This window comes from Pan paniscus, chromosome 8, assembly GCF_029289425.2.
Source record: "Pan paniscus chromosome 8, NHGRI_mPanPan1-v2.0_pri, whole genome shotgun sequence".
Taxonomy (NCBI): Eukaryota; Metazoa; Chordata; class Mammalia; order Primates; family Hominidae; genus Pan; species Pan paniscus.
The window spans coordinates 128,428,462-128,446,687 of record NC_073257.2 but is presented as its reverse complement, the minus strand read 5'-3'; the positions used below and the strand labels follow the sequence as shown (position 1 = coordinate 128,446,687).

Genomic DNA, 18,226 nt, shown 5'->3' with positions numbered 1-18,226 from the left:
CCAGCAAGCAATTACAATATGGGAAATCCAGTGTTGAGACGGCAAAATGTCTGGGTGTGGTGGGAGTATAATAGTGGTAAGCCCCTAATCAAGTCTTAGTGGGTATGGATAATGGAGGTGAGTCCTGGAGGAAGTGATGTCTACAAAAAGATTTCAGAACCAGTAGGAGCTTAACAGACAGGAAGACAGAGAAAAGAACATCCCAGGAAGAAGAAGAGTTCCTGACAACATCCAGCAGCATCAGAGATCAAGACAACCCTCTTGGGGGACAGGGTCAGAATGTAGAGTTCCAGAAGGAACATAGTGAAAGATGAAGCTAGAGTCCAAGGAGACAACCAGACCAAGAGGGACCTCACAAGGCTTACTAAAGAATATGGATTCTGTCCTGGGGACCACTGGGAAGATGATTTATTTGTGCTTTAGAAAAATCAAAGAGGCTGCAGAAGTGAGGGGTTTGGGGGAGCCCCACATAGACCAGGTAGACCTGTTAGGGGGCATTGGATCTGTCTAGTTCTTATCTCCTTGTGTGTCATTTCCCCTGAGATATCTGATTAGGAGCAGACACAGAACTTAAAGATTATGGAAAAAGTGGCAATTGTGAGTCTTTCCATGTAAGCCCACCAAGAGGGGGTCATTTTGGACATGGAAGACTGCCTTAAGTGACCAGAATGGCATAAGTAATATTGATAATGAACATGATGACAGTACCATGTAAACAACATTCTTAAGGTCAAATATGCAGCAAAATTTAACAGCCATTGGTGGTTCTTTTGACCAACTCCAAATTTTGGATTTTAGTCACTTCATCCAACAGATTCACTTGAAACAATGGAAGTTTTGGACAAAAGAAACAGGCATGTAATGCATCACCACTAGATTTTATTAGAAGTCAATTCATTGGTCAAATAACAGTAGTCTCCTAACACGGTGTGAGGGTGAGCAGAACTTCCTCCCTGACGGTTTCTGGACTACAGAAGTTGAACCTGTGGAGAAAAAACAACACAAAGTCACCTCCTCTTCCTGGCACACATCTGGAGTGTGACAATGAGGACAACCTATGCCCCCAACCTCCTAGTCTGAGGGAAGGTCACACCCTGTGCTGGAGACCAGACAATGGCTGAGGGATGACCTCTTCTACGTATAGGACTGAATTCTCCTTTCCAGTGTTATTTTCTGGTTGTGCAATAGCAGAGAGAGAAGCTGTCAGTAGACACCCCAAAGCAAAAGAAAGACTCATTTGTCATGAGCAGTCACTGAACACTTAGCCCATGTCAACCAAGGCAACTGAGGAACAGCAGAGTCACCATCATAAGAAATCAGCCCAGTGTATAAAATCTAATTTCTCATGTTACGTTGGCTAACCATTATTTTAATTCAATATTTGAACTGAAAAGACAAACTTTTCTCATTGTGACTGAACAATATGCCTTCTTTCCCTGTGTGGATCAAATAAAGGAAAGGAAGGAAGGAAGGAATAAAGAAAGAAGAAAGAAAGAGAGAAAGAGAAAAAAAGAAAGAAGGAAAGAAAGAAAGAAAAGAAAGAAAGAGAAAGAAAGAAAAGAAAGAGAAGAAAGAAAGAAAGAAAGAAAGAAAGAAAGAAAGAAAAAGAAAGAAAGAAAAAAAGAAAGAAAGGAGGGAGGAAGGATGGAAGGAACGAAAAGAAAGAAGGGAGGGAGGGAAGGAAAGAAGAAAGGAAGGAAGGAAAGGACAGAGGGAGGGAGGAAGGGAAGAAGGAAGGAAGAAAGGAAGGGAGGGAGGGAGGGAAAAAAGGAAAGAAAGAAAGAACAGGCTGAACAATACTTAGGATGCTTTGGAATATTTTTCTTTAATAAAATACCTTACCATATGTAAACTACCAGGCACAGAAAAAAAGTGCTCAGAAAATTTTTTTTCCCTTCATGCTCACTTCCTCAATGACTGGCAGCCTCACAAATAGGAAATTAAAGGTTAAAACTGTTATCAATCAGGGACACAAGAAATGAAAGGCACCAATATTTATACATGATTAAAGGTGAACTGAATTTTTTTTTGTAGTAGTTAAGAATTTTGTAGAGTCAAACTTCCTGCATAGAAATTCAGAAACAGTACCTTAATTAATTATCCATAAAATAAGGATAATAAAACCATCTACCTCATAGGATATATATTTTTGTTTTAACAGCTTTATTGAGCTTTAATTTACCTGGAATAAACTGTACATATTTAAATTGATACGTTTTCACACACACACAACACACACACACCTCTGAAGCCATCACATCAAAGTTATTAACATATCTATCATCCCCCAATTTTCTTTCTTCCTCTTTGTAATTGCTTCTTCCCATTCCCTCCAATATTCACTCCTCCCCGGCAACCACGGCTCTGCTGTCACTATAGAGTAGTTTGAATTGTCTGGAATTTTATATAAATGGAATCTAAGGTGTATGCACTCTTGTCTAGCTTTTTATTCAGTATAATTATCTCGAGATTCATCCATATTGTTGAGTGTACCATTAGTTCATTCCTTGTTACTGCTGAGTAATATTCCATTGTATGGGCAGACCATAGACCATAGTTTGTTTATCCATTCCTCTATTGGTAGACATTTGGATTATTTCTACTTCTTGGCTGTTACAATAAAAGCTGCTACAGGCCAGGCACGGTGGCCCACGCATGTAATCCCAGCACTTTGGGAGTCCAAGGCAGGTGGATCACCTGTGGTCAGGGGTTCGAGACCAGCCTGGCCAACATGACGAAAACCAGTCTCAACTAAAAATACAAAAATTAGCTGGGCAGGGTGGTGCATGCCTGTAATCCCAGCTACTGGGGAGGCCGAGGCAGGAGAATCGCTTGAACCCAGGAGATGGAGGTTCAGTGAGCCAAGATCGTGCCACTGCACTCTAGCCTGGGTGACAGAGCAAGACTCTGTCTCAAAAAAAATTGCTATAAATATTCATGTACAAATCTTTTGTATAATCATATGTGTTCTTGCCTCATGGGTAAATATCAAACACCAAAATCGCTGACTCAGCGAGATGTATGTTTGGCTTTTTAAGAAACTATTAAACTGCTTTCCAAAGTAGTTGTATCATTTTCATATTCTCATTAGCGCTGTATGATAGTCCTTCACAAGAATTGGTATTATCAATCTCAGTTGTGGCCATTTAAATAGGTGGTATCTCATTCTGTCCTTAATTTGTATTTTTCTAATGATTAACAGTGTATCATTTTCTGCTCTTTCACGTTGAGAAAACTATTTTTGTTTTTATATTTAAAGTGCATTTCAGGCTAGGCACAGTGGCTCACGCCTGTAATCTCAGCACTTTGGAAGGTCGAGATGGGTGAATCACTTGAGGTCAGTTTGAGACTAGCCTGACCAACATGGTGAAATCCCACCTATACTAAAAATACAAAAATTAGCTGGGAGTGGTGCTGCTGCCTGTAATCTCAGCTACACAGGCGGCTGAGGCAGGAGAATCACTTGAACCCAGGAGGCAGAGGTTGCAGTGAACCGAGATCGTGCCACTGCACTCCAGCCTGGGCGACAGAGCAAGACTCCATCTCAAAAAAATAAAAAATAAAAAATAAAAAAGTGCATTTTATATAGCCAGAATACAATTGGATATTGAGTTTCAAAAAATACAGTGGGGTAAGTTTTGTCTTCTAATTGTGGTATTTAGACCATTTTTACTTTATATGATTATTTATATGGCTAGATATGAGTCTATTGTCTTCTATTTGTTTTCCATTTGTCTCCTATATTCTTTGTTCTCTTTTAGCTCTTTTTTTTTTTTTTTTTTTTTTTTTTTTTGAGACGGAATCTCGCTCTGTCACCCAGGCTGGAGTGCAGTGGTGCGATCTTGGCTCACTGCAAGCTCCGCCTCCCGGGTTCACGCCATTCTCCTGCCTCAGCCTCCTGAGTAGCTGGGACTACAGGAGCCCACCACCACGCCGGCGTCGTGTATTTAGTAGAGACAGGGTTTCACCGTGTTAGCCATGATGGTCTCGATCTGACCTCGTGATCCACCCGCCTCGGCCTCCCAAAGTGCTGGGATTACAGGCGTGAGCCACCGCCCCCGGCCCCTTTTAGCTCTTTTTATACTCTATTTTGGATTATATTTTATTCCATTTTATCTCCTTGTTTGGTTTACTTGCTATTATCCTTCGTTTCATTACTTTAGTGGTTGTTTCATTATTTGTTTCATTATTTTAGAATTTATAGCGCATATTTTTAACTTATCACATCATACCTTCAAGGGAAAGTATACCAATTCATAAATGGTATAAGAACCTTCCAATAGTATATTTTCAGGTCTCCCCTCCTGCCTTTTATGTCATTGTTATATTTTACTTTTACATATATTATATATTCCCCAAAATACTGTCATTATTTTTTAAATAGTCAATTTTTTCAAAGAGAATTTAGTAATAAGAATTAAAAATATTATGTATTTATCATGTATTTCCTATTTCCTGTGTTCTTAATTTCTTTTAGTGAATTCTTTTCTACCTGGTATCATTTTCCTCCACCTGAAGGCCTTCCTTTGACATTTCTTTTAGTGTTAACCTGCTGGTGAGGAATTATTTCAGTTTTAAAATTCTTTATTTCATCTTTGTCTTTGAAAGATATTTATGGGTATAAATTCCGGGTTAACGGTTTTTCCTTTCCATACTCTTAAGATGTTGTTTCACTGTCTTCTGGCTTGCATTGTTCCTGATTAGAAATTTGCTGTAATTTTTTTTCTTTACTCTTCTAATGTGTCGTTTTTCTCTGACTGCTTTCAATATTTTGTCTTTATAATTGGGTTTCAACATTTTTTTATTTGTGTAAATTTAAGGGAACAAGTGAAGTTTTGTTAGATGGATATATTGTATAGTGGTAAAATCTAGGTTTTTAGTGTAATCACCTGAATAATGTACATTCTACCTGGTTTGAGCATTTTTATTTTTATGTGTATTGGTTCTGTGCTGTTTTCTTCATGTTTCTTGTGATTTTCTTTGATCTGTTGGTTTATAGTTTTCACCACGTTTGAAAATTATCAAGGTATTATTTCTTCACATATATTTTTCTGTCCCTTCTTTGTTAGGGTCTTCAAAGACCTAAAAAAGGGTCTTATTTCAAATAAATAAGCCTTATTATTATTGTCCCACAGATCACTGATGTTCTTTTAAAGTTCTTTTTAAGATTTTTTTCTCTGTGTATTTCATTTCAGAAAGTTTCTATTATGTATTCAAGGTCATTAACCTTGTCTTCTATAATGTCTAATCTACTGTTAATTACATTCTGGGCATTTTTTGTTTGTGACATTGTATTTTTCATCTCTAGAAATGCAGTGCGGGTCTTTTTCTATATAGGTTGAGCATCCTAAATCCAAAAATAAAAAAATCCATTCCTGAGTTACTTCACTCAGGAATGGAAAACCAAACATCGTATGTTCTCACTGTTATGTGGGAGCTAAGCTATGATGACGCAAAGGCATAAGAATGATACAAAGGACTTTGAGGACTTGGGGAGAAGAGTGGGAGGGGGACGAGGGATAAAAGACAACATATATGGTGCAGTGTATACTGCTCAGGTGATGGGTGCACCAGGATCTCACAAATCATCACTAAAGAACTTACTCATGTAACCAAATACCACCTGTACCCCAATAACTTATGGAAAAATAAAATATATTAAAAATAAATAACAATTCCAAAATGCTCTGAAATTTGAAACTTTTGATTGCCAACATGATGCTCAAAGGAAATGCTTATTGGAACATTTCAGATTTTGGATTTTTTTTTAAATTTTTGATGCTCAACTGGTACATATAATGGAACTATTCCTAAAGTCTAAAGAAATTCAAAATCTGAATCACTTCTGATCTCAAGCATTTTGGATGAGAAACACTTAACCTGTATATGCCATGCCTTTACTGACCTTTTAAGCAAATGGATACAGGTTTAACAATTGTTTTAATTTTCTCCTCTGCTAATGTAACATCTATGTCAGTTTTGTTTTGGTGTCGATTGATTATTCTCCTCATTATAGGCTGTATTTTTCTGCTTCTTTATATACCTGGGAATCTTTGAGTCAAAGTCAGATACTGTGGATTTTAGAGTTTTAGGTACTTGATAATTCTGGATCTTTATAAATATTCTTGAACTTTTTGTTCTGCAATGCAGTTATTTGGAAACAGTTTCTTTACAGATCTTGTTCAATATAGGTAAATTATTTTCCACTATAAAGCAAGACCTTCTAAAATACTCTACCCTGTGTCCTTTGAATTTTAAACTTTTCCAGACTGCTTGGTGGAAACAAGCACCATTCCCAGTCCTGCAAAAGTAGGGGAACTATTTTCTCTAATCCATCAAATGGATATTTCAATGACCTCCAGCTGGTTTGTTCTCATACATGGGCCAATCAGTACCTTGATGAATATTCAGGGAGACTTTTCATAATCTCTGGGATTCTCCCTCAGCAACTCTCTCCTCTCTGGTATGCTGTCCTGTGAAATCTACTTCCCTGGATCTTCTCATTCTTAGCTCTGATTCTTTAACTTAAGGAGTCCACTGAACTCTGCCTGGGTTTCTCCTCCCTGTGACACATCCTGGAAATCTCTCGGAGCAGTAAGCTGGGGCAACTGCAAGGCTCCATCTTGTCCGTTTTTGTCTCTCAGCGATCACTATCCCTTATTCCTCAATGTTCAGTGTCTGGAAAACTGTTTTTTCATATACTTTGTTTGAATTTTTGGTTATTTCAGTCAGGCCAGTAAATCTGGGCTCTGTTACTCCATCTTTGCCACAAGCAAAGTCCTCTCATTTGGTTTTTATGAGGATGGAAGGATAGAATGACAGAAGCACAGTGCTTGCCTCAGAATTTGGCCTAATACTTAGAAATACTTGGTCTAGTATTGGTATTGTTATGATTATCACCAGATCACCTTTCCTGGTAGTTCACCATCCTTTGGCTCCCACACACTCCCGTCCTGGTTGAAACCAAGAATTATCTCCTGGACCTTCGTCTTCACTAAGAAGACCAGTGATTTGGAAAAGCCTATTTCTATTCCTTGAAACATTCACTGTGTTTCCAGCAACTTAAACAGCAATTAGGTGAGCCTGGGAAGTTTGGAAGATGCACACAAGAAGCACTCACATAGCACGAAGCACAGCTGCCAAAGGAAACATTCCTCTCACCTTAGAATCATGAAGCCGGTTTCTCATTCTAACATTTAATTTGTATCAGCTAACACATATTTATCATGAATTGATCAAAGCTGTTTCCTAAAGTTCTACCCTTTTCCCTAAAGAAACAGAAGGTATTAGGAAGGAACTGCAACTAGGATGCAGGCGATCCCCTGTAGGAGGTTTCACTTAAATTAGACTTTTAGTGGGAATAGAACTATAAACACAGACTCGATATTTCACATCTCCTGGGATTTTCATTACTTACTGTTGTCCAACATTTGTCTCCACTATAATCTTGGATGCTCCCACTCTAGGTAAAGTTGGGTTGATCACATTGTTATACCAAATAAATTTAACCTTCTGCAAGTCCCCAACATCCACATCTGAGTCAAATTCATTGGAATGAGTACTATCTGGTTTGAGAGTGCCCCTGAGGATTTAAGAAGTTAACAAAAACATACATGAGCATACATGTAAATATATACATATATATTTGTGTGTATGTAAGTGTGTACACATATACATACACATTTATGTTTCTAAGACCAGCTTACAATGCATTTCTGGCTAAGGCGATGGGCAGTACATTTGCATTCTAACATATTAAACAAATTCAGACATGCATGCTAACTCAGTGGTAGTCCATTTGCCATGAATATCTCATATTAGTCACCTTTACTTTAATAAAACTTCAAACATGTATTAGTCACAATTCCCCCACAATTTAATAAATGATGAGAGTATTCCATCATCTTTTCACATGTGTTTTGTGGGCAGACTAATTAATTGCTGATCATAAATCAGATGCCAGTTATCAAAGCAAACATGAATGGTTTTATCAGGAAATAGCATGAAAATATTTAGAAACCGAATTCTGAATGGTACTAAGGCGTAAGGATGACATAATTGCTTCCTTTTCCCTTATACATGTCAGTACTCTACTCCCATTTAGTAATGAATAGACAAACTCTTATGTTGATGACATACCTTATACATGTGCAGTATTCCAACATTAAGAAGCATTGGCTGGCCACCGTGGCTCATGCCTGTAATCCCAGCACTTTGGGAGGCCTAGGTGGGTAGGTCACCTGAGGTCAGGAGTTTGAGATCAGCCTGGCCAACATGGTGAAACCCCATCTCTATTAAAAATACAAAAATTGGCCAGGCGTGGTGGTGGGTGCCTGTAATCCCAGCTACTCGGGAGGCTAAGGCAGGAGAATTGCTTGAACCCTAGAGGCAGAGGTTGTAGTGAGCCAAGATTGCACCACTACACTCCAGCCTGGGAGGCAGAGCAAGACTCCAGCCTGGGCGACAGAGTGAGACTCCAACTCAAAAAAAAAAAAGCATAGAGCAATATTATTTTACTCACTTGAAAATTTCATACTGCTTAGAGTTTCCTTTATTTCCAAACAAAGAAACTAGTATGTGTCCTGTAACCTTTTTTCCAGACAGTGTGACAGATACCTTATACCTCCAGCCTGCAAGGGAGAAAAATTGCAAAATGTCAGTTTGGAGATAAAAGACACTAAAAACAAGTTAATTTGCATCCCACTACTGCCAAGTTTTGAATAATTTATTTATAATTGTGTGTGTGTGTGTATGTGTGTGTGTAATTTTCTAATGAAATAGTGATAGATATTCCTTTATATGTGTTTAGGGGACAGGCATTAGGTAATAGGGGCTTTGCAGAATTTTTTCAAAGTTAAGACAGATTTTTTTTCAAGCCAAGGGACTAAAGAATACATTTAGTTTTCAATTTCCAACCTGACAACTTATCCTTGAAAGTTATAAGAATTTTATGTTAAAAGGTAGTTATAAAATTGTGAACTGTGACATTTTTTCGGTTTAATTTATTTTCATAGATCACCAAATTTTAGGGTACTGCTATCTTTTTGTCTAAATATCTACATTTATTTTCAAAATTCTATAATTCAACTTTTCATTGCCTTTGGGAATATATTAATTTATGAAAACCAGAAGAACGTTTTCTTGGTGCTAGCCAATAGTTTGCCATTTAGATATAGGCTGAGCAAATTGGGGAGGAGATAAAATTTGTCATTAGTATTTAAAAATGTCGGTAACCCCATTAACTCTCATCCAAATAATTTTATTCCTCTGTTATTCGGAAAAGAAACCCAGAACCTGTTCCCATTCCTACCACTCCTCCAGCCTCTAATTCCCATCACCCATGGAGCCTACAATCCTAAACGTCTCTTAAATCTGTCAATGTCTTTCCATTCTCACAACCTCTGCCATCTCTCTCTCCTAGATTACTTTTCTGCTTTTACAAAAATCTCAGAGTTTTGTTCAGTGAAACTTTTGACTGAATATAAAGAGGCTGGAGCAGAGAAAGCCTTCTGAATTCAGCACCAGAATCAAATGTGAAGAAACTTATTTTTGCAGCATTAGGAGTCCAGGACCCAAACTCCGTTCTGCCACCCTAATTAGCTATAATTACCTTGAACATAACATTGAGCATTTTTCCACCTTGCAGAGGGGGTGTTTAAAGCTTTTGTATAGAAAAGCAAGTATGCACATTTTCAGTGGACATAATAATAAAATATATAGCAGTAAGAATATAAGATACAGAAAATAGAAACTTACGTGCAAAATTACTGGCATCACCAGTGTCTAGATAAAATTTCTGGCCCACATCATTTGTTTTCCCAGGATATCTATCAGCATAGTGACCCATCTGTGGGCAGCCTCCACTTGGACAAGGGAAGCACTTGTTCTAGTGAAAACAAACAAATGATGAATGAGGATGCCCTATCTTTTAGTTGTGTACAATATTTCCTACATGTTGTCGCCATTCAAAAATTCTAAAGCCAGTTCTGTTCTGATGATAAATGGGGACTTTAATAGTGTCTCAGCAGCAAAGATTAACAATGCATTTCATTATTCACAACAGTAAGTTACCAACTTCACTGTCAAACAACACAATACTATAAAAATCATACAACGAGCCGGGCGTGGTGGCTCACACCTGTAATCCCAGCACTTTGGGAGGCTGAGGCAGGTGGATCACCAGAGGTCAGGAGTTCGAGACCAGCCTGACCAACATGGTGAAACCCCGTCTCTACTAAAAATGCAAAAATTAGTTGAGCATGGTGGCGGGCGCCTGTAATCCTAGCTACTCTGGAGGCTGAGGCAGGAGAATCGCTTGAATCCAGGAGGCAGAGGTTGCAGTGAGCCGAGGCTGCACTATTGCACTTAAGCCTTGGGCAAGAGAGCAAGACTCCATCTCAAAAAAAAAAAAAAAATCATACAATGAGAGAATATGTGTGTGTGTGTGTGTGTGTGTGTGTATCTAGCTTCTATTTTTTCTCTTTTGCCTAATTTGCTCCCAAGACATTCATCTACTTACAGCTAGAATTTATTTTAGAAAGATTGCATAAGTTGGCTGTGCATGGTGGCTCACACCTGTAATCCCAGCACTTTGGGAGGCCAAGGCTGGAGGATCACGAGGTCAGGAGATCGAGACCATCCTGGCTAACATGGTGAAACCCCGTCTCTACTAAAAATACAAAAAATTAGCCGGGCATGGTGGCGGGCGCCTGTAGTCCCAGCTACTTGGGAGGCTGAGGCAGGAGAATGGTGTGAACCCAAGAGGTGGAGCTTGCAGTGAGCCAAGACAGCGCCACTGCACTCCAGCCTGGGTGACAGAGCGAGACTCCGTCTCAAAAAAAAAAAAAAAAAAAAGAAAGAAAGATTGCATAAGTAGAACAGAGGTTATAATCAGCTTCTGATAAACAAAATAGAATTTATTAGGAGAACAATAGGCTCAAAAGTCAGGCTTTTTTCAATTCTTTTTTTTTTTTTTTAAGGTTTAAAAATGCTAGCCAGGATGGTCTCGATCTTGACTTCCTGATCCACCTGCCTCGGCCTCCCAAAGTGCTGGCATTACAGGCATGAGCCACCGCGCCTGGCTTTTTTCAATTGTTTTAGCTCATGTTTAGCATATCAAGCCCTGAAGGATTCAGATCCCGGAATTTTCTCTATGTGAAGAGAAAATGCCCCAGCTAGCCTAAGGCTTACTGTGAGGCTGATACCTGGAGAAGACATATTCGTATAGGAAAATACCCCTTATTTCTGGACCAAGGACTTCTGGGAAAAAGAGAGGGAGAGGGAGGAACCAAGTTGGCAGGACAAGTGTCCCAATTCCCACTGTGAGGGGCAGGGCTACTCTACAGTGAAGGCAAGTGGTGGACTCCTGGCTCAATGGACCATATTATGGGCTTATCACAGTCCCAGGGTTGGCATTCAACAAAATCCAGGTGTTGCCTAAGCCAGCCGGGAAGAAATGGCCAAAGCTCTCTGAGGGCATTGCTAGAGCCAGAAGAATAGACAAGCCCAAGACATCATCTCTAAATACAGCAGTGTGCCCATCAATAAAACAGGCAAGGCTATTACCCAGAGTCGAAAGGAGCCCAAAGGCTTTGCACCCATGGACTCCCAATTCATTTCCTCTGCTGAACACACGTCGACCACCACCACCAGATCACCTGGCCCCAGCACTCACTTGGAAAGAAGCTTAGAACGGAGTGCAAAGGTGAAGAAATCTGCAAGACTGAGACATTTTTTCTTATACAAGTGCTGAGTATCACTTAAAAGAACTGTTTATATTGTTGAAATAGACTAAGTTTTAACAGAATGAAACCTGAGGCTTTTGTGTTTGCTTCTTTATTTTTTTCCTCCATTACTTATTGTTGGGTATTGGGGAAGAAAATAAAAATAAAGTTAAAATAAATAAAGAAGGGATCTTCTGTCTCATTGCATATGGAAGCTGTAGTGTGAATAATATATGTACTCCCTCTCCCATAATAGCTAACATTAATTGAATGCTATTATATTTTTTGCTCTGGGCTAAGCAATTAACATATGTATTCTCATTAAGTCCTCTCACCAAATACGTTGAGTTTGCCATCAGTATTTACATTTATACATGAAGAGACTTCTTGGAGAACTGTTTCGCCCAAAGATATTCAGCTATTTAATGGTGAAACCAAGATTTGCATCTTGTCTCTTAATCACTAAAGTATATATCCTGGGTAATTATGACTTCAGCTGGCACATTTGTTACTGGAAATTTTCTTATTAAATCCATAGGTTTTAAATTTTGATTTCAAAAATTTATGGTACAAAGCAAAGTCAATTTTATAAAAAAAAAAAACCCAGACAATAGATATGTCATATTTGAGATCACATATAAAGAATTCAACCAAGAGGAAGCCACTACAGCACACATTTACCTGTGTAACAAACCTGCACGTTCTGCACTAGTATCCTGGAACTTAAAGTAAAATTAAATAAATAATTCAACCAAGATATCAAGAGAATACCAAATAAGACAAAAATTCAAAAAAAAAATTTGGCCATTATGAAATTGCACAGAAACATCCACATGTCTATAATTATATATTAATAGTTAGAAAGGTCAGCATTTAAGAAAATTTTTCCATGTTCATCAGCATCCTATAGCTATTGCTCAGATTTCCATAGATTAATTATTTTTTGTCTGTTTAGGGTTATTTCTAAAACAAGTTTGGACATTATCCCAATGCATACAAAAGTAATACAAATGAAAGTAAACAGGACATTTCCATGTACAAGCTCATTTCTCTAAAGTGCTCTAATTTATCACTATTTAAATACATATAATTAAAGGCATGTATAAGTTCGAAAGTATAAACATTCATTGAATGATGTCATGTATAGGAAAGCACACCAGTCATGAGAAGTGACAGTCACAAAATTCTTTATGCGGAAGGTGGAGTCTACTTACTGCAGTGAAGACGTTGTAAGAGGCACAGGGGAATCCAGCAAAGCCATCGGGGTTGACGATGCTATCAGTGTAATATTTGTAGCTTCTTAAGTGATTACAGGCCGCAAAGTCTCGAGTCCCTTCGAATCAGACATAATTACACATCAAGGACAGATTTTATTTTTCCAAGTTAACGTCATATTCAGAATATAGTGGTTGAATAGATTTCTCTAATTAGTGTGAGCTCATGCAGGTCACAGAACAAAGTCATTTGTAAAGTATATTTATGATTTGTGATGTAATCACAAGTTGAGTACTGTTTAAGATTATAATAGGTAATACTGTAATTAAATGAAAGGTTTAAAATGCTGTAGAAGAAAAAGATTGGTTTAAATAAATAAAAGCTCATTCCCTGAATTAGGTACTCTGAAGTTGACTGAAAATACGCTTTCTTTCCCAGTCTCCTCATGCCCACTTATCCCAGTGAAAACCTACATCTCATGGATACAATTAAAAGTCTTTTGTTATATAAAATGTGAGACCTGTACAATTCCAAAGAATTTAGCAAGTTTAGCAAAACAAAACACAAGCTTTCCCCCAAGAAGATCTCTCTCTACACATAATAGTTCTACCTTCCCAGATTCCGTCTATGTCCACAATCTGAGAGAGAATGTTCTTTTTACATCCAGGCATTTCCACTCCTCCATTTGGAAAGAAATCTAGGTGGCCCACAACTTGGCTCATTCCAAACCCTGAAGAATCATAAAAATACATGAGGGTTTATGCTAACGTATATAGACTCAGACACTATAACACCCTTTGGGGGACGGGTTGAGGAACTCACCCAAATTGGGGACTATGGGGGCACCATCCGTGTGAATTACATCCACAAATTTGGCATCGCTGGGGTCCAATCGGACTAATTCAGGTGTGCCCTGAAAGCAAGGTTCTGCTGGGTCCAACCCTAAAGTAAAGAGTATGTTTCATGAATTATGAAAAGTCCTGAGTACAAGTATTAAGAGTAAAATATGAGTTATGCATGGAAAGGGATGAACGAGTTCTTCCTTACCTGACCATTTGCTGAAGAGGAATCTACTTCTAGCTATTTGCTTTAAAGTGAATTTTCCCCAAACCAAACAGTATGCCTTTCCTCATGGCTGCATAGTCACTGGGAGAGTCTTAGTCACTAGCAGCAGTTACAACAAAAGAGGTAGACTCTGGGGCACACCGGACTAAAAACCACTCAGGGTAAAAAGAGTCCCCATTAGACTGTGAACTCCCACGAGGGCAAGGACCTTGGCTTTCACAAACGTCACTGAGACCACAGGCATGCACTGCACAGCACCTGGCCGAGCAGGCTGTGGGAAAGAAACATTTACAGACGGTGGAAAAGAAAATCTTGTGCAGATCTCCCTTTCAGCAAATGAACGGATAGGCAGTCCAGATTATCCCGAGTCCAAATACAGCTGACTTATCCCAAGGGTTAAAAAGAAAATCACCAAGTCAGAGACAAAAAGGTTGAACACAGATGGAAGAGGAAAGTGGTCCTTCCTTGAAATAATCACCTCTCAGATCCAGGATGGTAGCATCTTTCTTTTAACCTTACAGAGGTTTTAGAACCTGGGTATCCAATATGTGAGCTCACTGGCTGAATGCAGCCAGCCTCAGGTTTGTAAAATACTATTTGTTATCTCATTAGCAGCACACAGAAGTGGCAGCCCAGAACACCCTGACCACCTTTTCCCTGACAACTCTGGGGTTATGTTTGAGGTTTAAGCACATTAGCAATTGCTAATGAAACAGAATATAATTAGTTATACAAATTTCAGCTCCTTAGGTTTAATTATATTTATTCTACTATTTATGAAATTTATTCTATTCATGAAACTTGTCCTTTGTGAATGTCGGTCAATGGGGAAATAGACATGAATACAATCTCTAGATGTCCTTAATTCATATTCTAGTCATGTGCAATATAAATATGTTAAACAGAGTGCTGTAGACCAAAGATTGGTATCAATGAAGACTTTACAAAGCCTCACAACATAGCGATTTCTGATCATGGGGCCCAATTCAGAAAATGTGAAAAGGTAAAACGTAGGGTTGCACCAAATTTCCATCTTGTATTTCCTTTTAAACCACATACAGGCTGCATTTAGTCTAAGTTTGTAGCTTCCTTTCTTTCTTTCTTTTTTTTTTTAAGGAGATAGGAGTCTCTCTATGTTGCCCAGATTGGCCTCAAACTGCTGGCCTCAAGAGATCATCTTGCCTCAACCCCCCCTGGCATCTTTCACTGTTTTCACCAACCTGTGATGCGTCCAATGGTCCCATTGGTTCTCCTTCCAGCCTCCCCAGCAGCGTGGGCACCCAGGCTGTGGCCAATGACGTGCACGTTGGAAGGTGAGTAACCGAACGCCGACTGTCGGAAAGAAAATCTTTTCAGAATGTTTTCAAGTGCAGTCATGAGTTGCTCAACAACAGGGATACGTTACAAGAAATGCATCATCAAGCGATTTCATTGTTGTGGGAACATCATAAAGTGTATTTACATAAACCTAGATGGCATAGCCTACTACCTACCTGGGCTGTGTGGTACAGCCTGTTGCTCCTAGGCTACAAATCTGTACAGCACGTTACTGTTCTGTGTACTCTAGGCAACTGGAACACAACGTAACTAGTTGTGTATCCAAATATATCTAAACCTAAAAACATACAGCAAAAATACGGTATAAATGATTTTAGGCTGGCCTTGGTGGCTCACACCTGTAATCCCAGCACTTTGGGGGGCCAAGGTGGGCTGACCACCTGAGGTCAGGAGTTCAAGACCAGCCTGGCCAATATGGTGAAACCCCGTCTCTACAAAAGTAAAAAAGTTATCTGGGCGTGGTGGTGGGTGCCTATAATCCTGACTACTTGGGAGGCTAAGGTGGGAGAATCACTTGAACCCGGGAGACGGAGGTTGCAGTGAGCCGAGATCGCGCCATTGCGCTCCAGCCTGGGCGACAGAGCAAGACTCTGTCTGAAAAAAAATTAAAAAATTCTGAAGTGGTAGATCTGTAGAGGGCATTTACCATGAATGGAGCTTGCAGGACTGGAAGTTGCTCTGGGCAAGTCATGGAGTAAGTGGTGAGCGAATGTAAAGGCCTAGGACATTACTGCACACTGCTGAAGACTTTATATACTGTACATTACTCTACACTCAGTTCATTTAAAATATTTTTCTTTCTTTATGCAATTTTTATTTTATTTTATTTTATTTTTGAGACGGAGTCTCACTCTGTTGCCCAGGCTGGAGTGCAGTGGCACGATCTCAGCTCACTGCAAGCTCCACCCCCTGGGTTCACGCCATTCTCCTGCCTCAGCCTCCCGAGTAGCTGGGACTACAGGCGCCCACCACCACGCCCAGCTAATTTTTTGTATTTTTAGTAGAGACGGGGTTTCACTGTGTTACCCAGGATGGTCTCCATCTCCTGACCTCATGAACCGCCCGCCTCGGCCTCCCAAAGTGCTGGGATTACAGGCGTGAGCCACCGTGCCGGGCCACAATTTTTATTTTTTTTAAACTTTTAACTTTTTGTAATAACCTTTAGCTTAAAACACACTGTATCCCTGTATCAAATTATTTTACTTCTTTATATCTTGATTCTATAATCTTTTTTATGATAATTTTTTTAACTTGTCAAAATTTTTTGTTAAAAACTAAGACACAAACACCTGCATTAGCCTAGGCCTACACAGGGTCAGGATCATCAATATCACTGTCTTCCACTTCCACGTCTTGTTCCCTGGAAGGTTTTCAGGGGCAATAACATGCATGAAGCTGTCATCTCCTATGATAACATGTCTTCTTCTGGAATACTTCCTGAAGGATCTGCCTGAGGCTGTTTTATTTTTCTTTAATAAGTTGAAGGAGTATACTTTAAAATAATGATAAAAAGTGTAGTAAATATGTAAACCAGTAATGTCATCATTTATTATCATTATCATGTATTACATACTGTACATAATTATATGTGGTAGACTTTTATGTAACTGGGAGTGCAGTAGGTTTGTTTATACCAGCATGACCACAAATCTATGAGTAATGTGTTGTGCTGTGTGGTATTGTGATAGCTATAGGTCACAAGGCAACAGGAATTTTTTAGCTCCATTGTCATCTTATGGGACCTCCATCATATCTGAAGTCCATCATTGACCTACAAGTCCTTGTGTGGTGCATGACTGTATTGTAGAATTCAATGAGGGGCGCAGAGGGAGAACCTTCAAAAACCTCAGTGTCAAGAAGATACACTGCCTTTCCAAAGCACTTGACTTCCATGTTTTTTAAAATAGTTATAATGAAAAATGGAAATGGGTTTAACTTTTAATCTGGTGGAAGTAGGGCTGTATTTTGTTGTTTTACTATGGAGAGAGAACTCTTAATGAACATGAAGAGTTGTTATCCAGAGAGGATGAAGCAAGTATTTGGATTAGAAAGTAAAAATAAAAACAATTATTTAAACACATTCAAGTATAACATTTTCTGTGGTTTTTGTTACCAAATGAGGTTAGCTTGTTATCACCGTGCTTCTCTTAAGAAAGCAAAACTAAAATCAAATAAAACTAGATTAATCTTAAGGTTGACATTGGTAATAACTAGTAAAATTAAAACAAATACTCGTGGAATTTATTAAAAACAACCTACCAATTGCTTGAATAAGTTAACTTAAAAAAACTAGTTTATTAACATAATGGGTTATTGATGAAACCCAAAGCTAGATTTTTTTAAAAATTTTTCTTTGTAGCCAAGAGAAACATCATATCTGAGTAGAGAAGTGTCTTTATCTATGATTAAATCTACAGGCTTCTTTTTTTTGTTTTGGAAAGATAATCTGGAAAACCATGTGTACAAGCTTTTATGCAATCTGGGAGTAATTACCTGAAGAAATTCAACAAAATATGCCACTTCTGCTCCCACGATCCTGATGTTCTGCGAGGCTTGTGTGTATCCAGTTCGGGAGCCACCTTTCCAGTCCACACAGATACAGTTCACACTTTCCACCTTGAACAGATTCTGGTGGAAGGGGCACAATAAACAGATAAATAATTCAGGATCTTTATTAATTACTAGTTAACATATTGGAGGACTAGGATAAATTCCCTCCTTGACCCACACAATGTCATTATAACCCTAATGCAATTGACAAAACTTTTAGTCTGTTATAGATATATAATCTCTGCTAAAGTTTAAAATCATCTCCAAACTGGAGTTTGACCATAGTGGGAACTGGATTCTTGGGATTTCTATTGTAGCAGATACAGAGACATTTA

At 38.7% G+C, this 18,226-nt stretch overlaps 1 protein-coding gene across 2 annotated transcripts in view; it reads right to left on the bottom strand.

The window, feature by feature from the left end:
* Positions 1–822: 822 nt before the first annotated feature.
* The window catches only part of PNLIP (pancreatic lipase), a 53,899-nt gene continuing 36,495 nt past the window's right edge, over positions 823–18,226 (bottom strand). For both annotated transcript variants that reach the window (XM_063607209.1, XM_057299007.2), the window contains exons 5-13: positions 17,835–17,969; positions 15,224–15,335; positions 13,761–13,880; positions 13,549–13,668; positions 12,938–13,056; positions 9,757–9,886; positions 8,522–8,630; positions 7,418–7,582; positions 823–983 (exon numbers count right to left, since the gene is read on the bottom strand). In XM_063607209.1, coding sequence (XP_063463279.1) covers positions 920–983; positions 7,418–7,582; positions 8,522–8,630; positions 9,757–9,886; positions 12,938–13,056; positions 13,549–13,668; positions 13,761–13,880; positions 15,224–15,335; positions 17,835–17,969 — 1,074 coding nt within the window. In that variant the 3' untranslated portion in view covers positions 823–919. The remainder of the gene's footprint in view (positions 984–7,417; positions 7,583–8,521; positions 8,631–9,756; positions 9,887–12,937; positions 13,057–13,548; positions 13,669–13,760; positions 13,881–15,223; positions 15,336–17,834; positions 17,970–18,226) is intronic.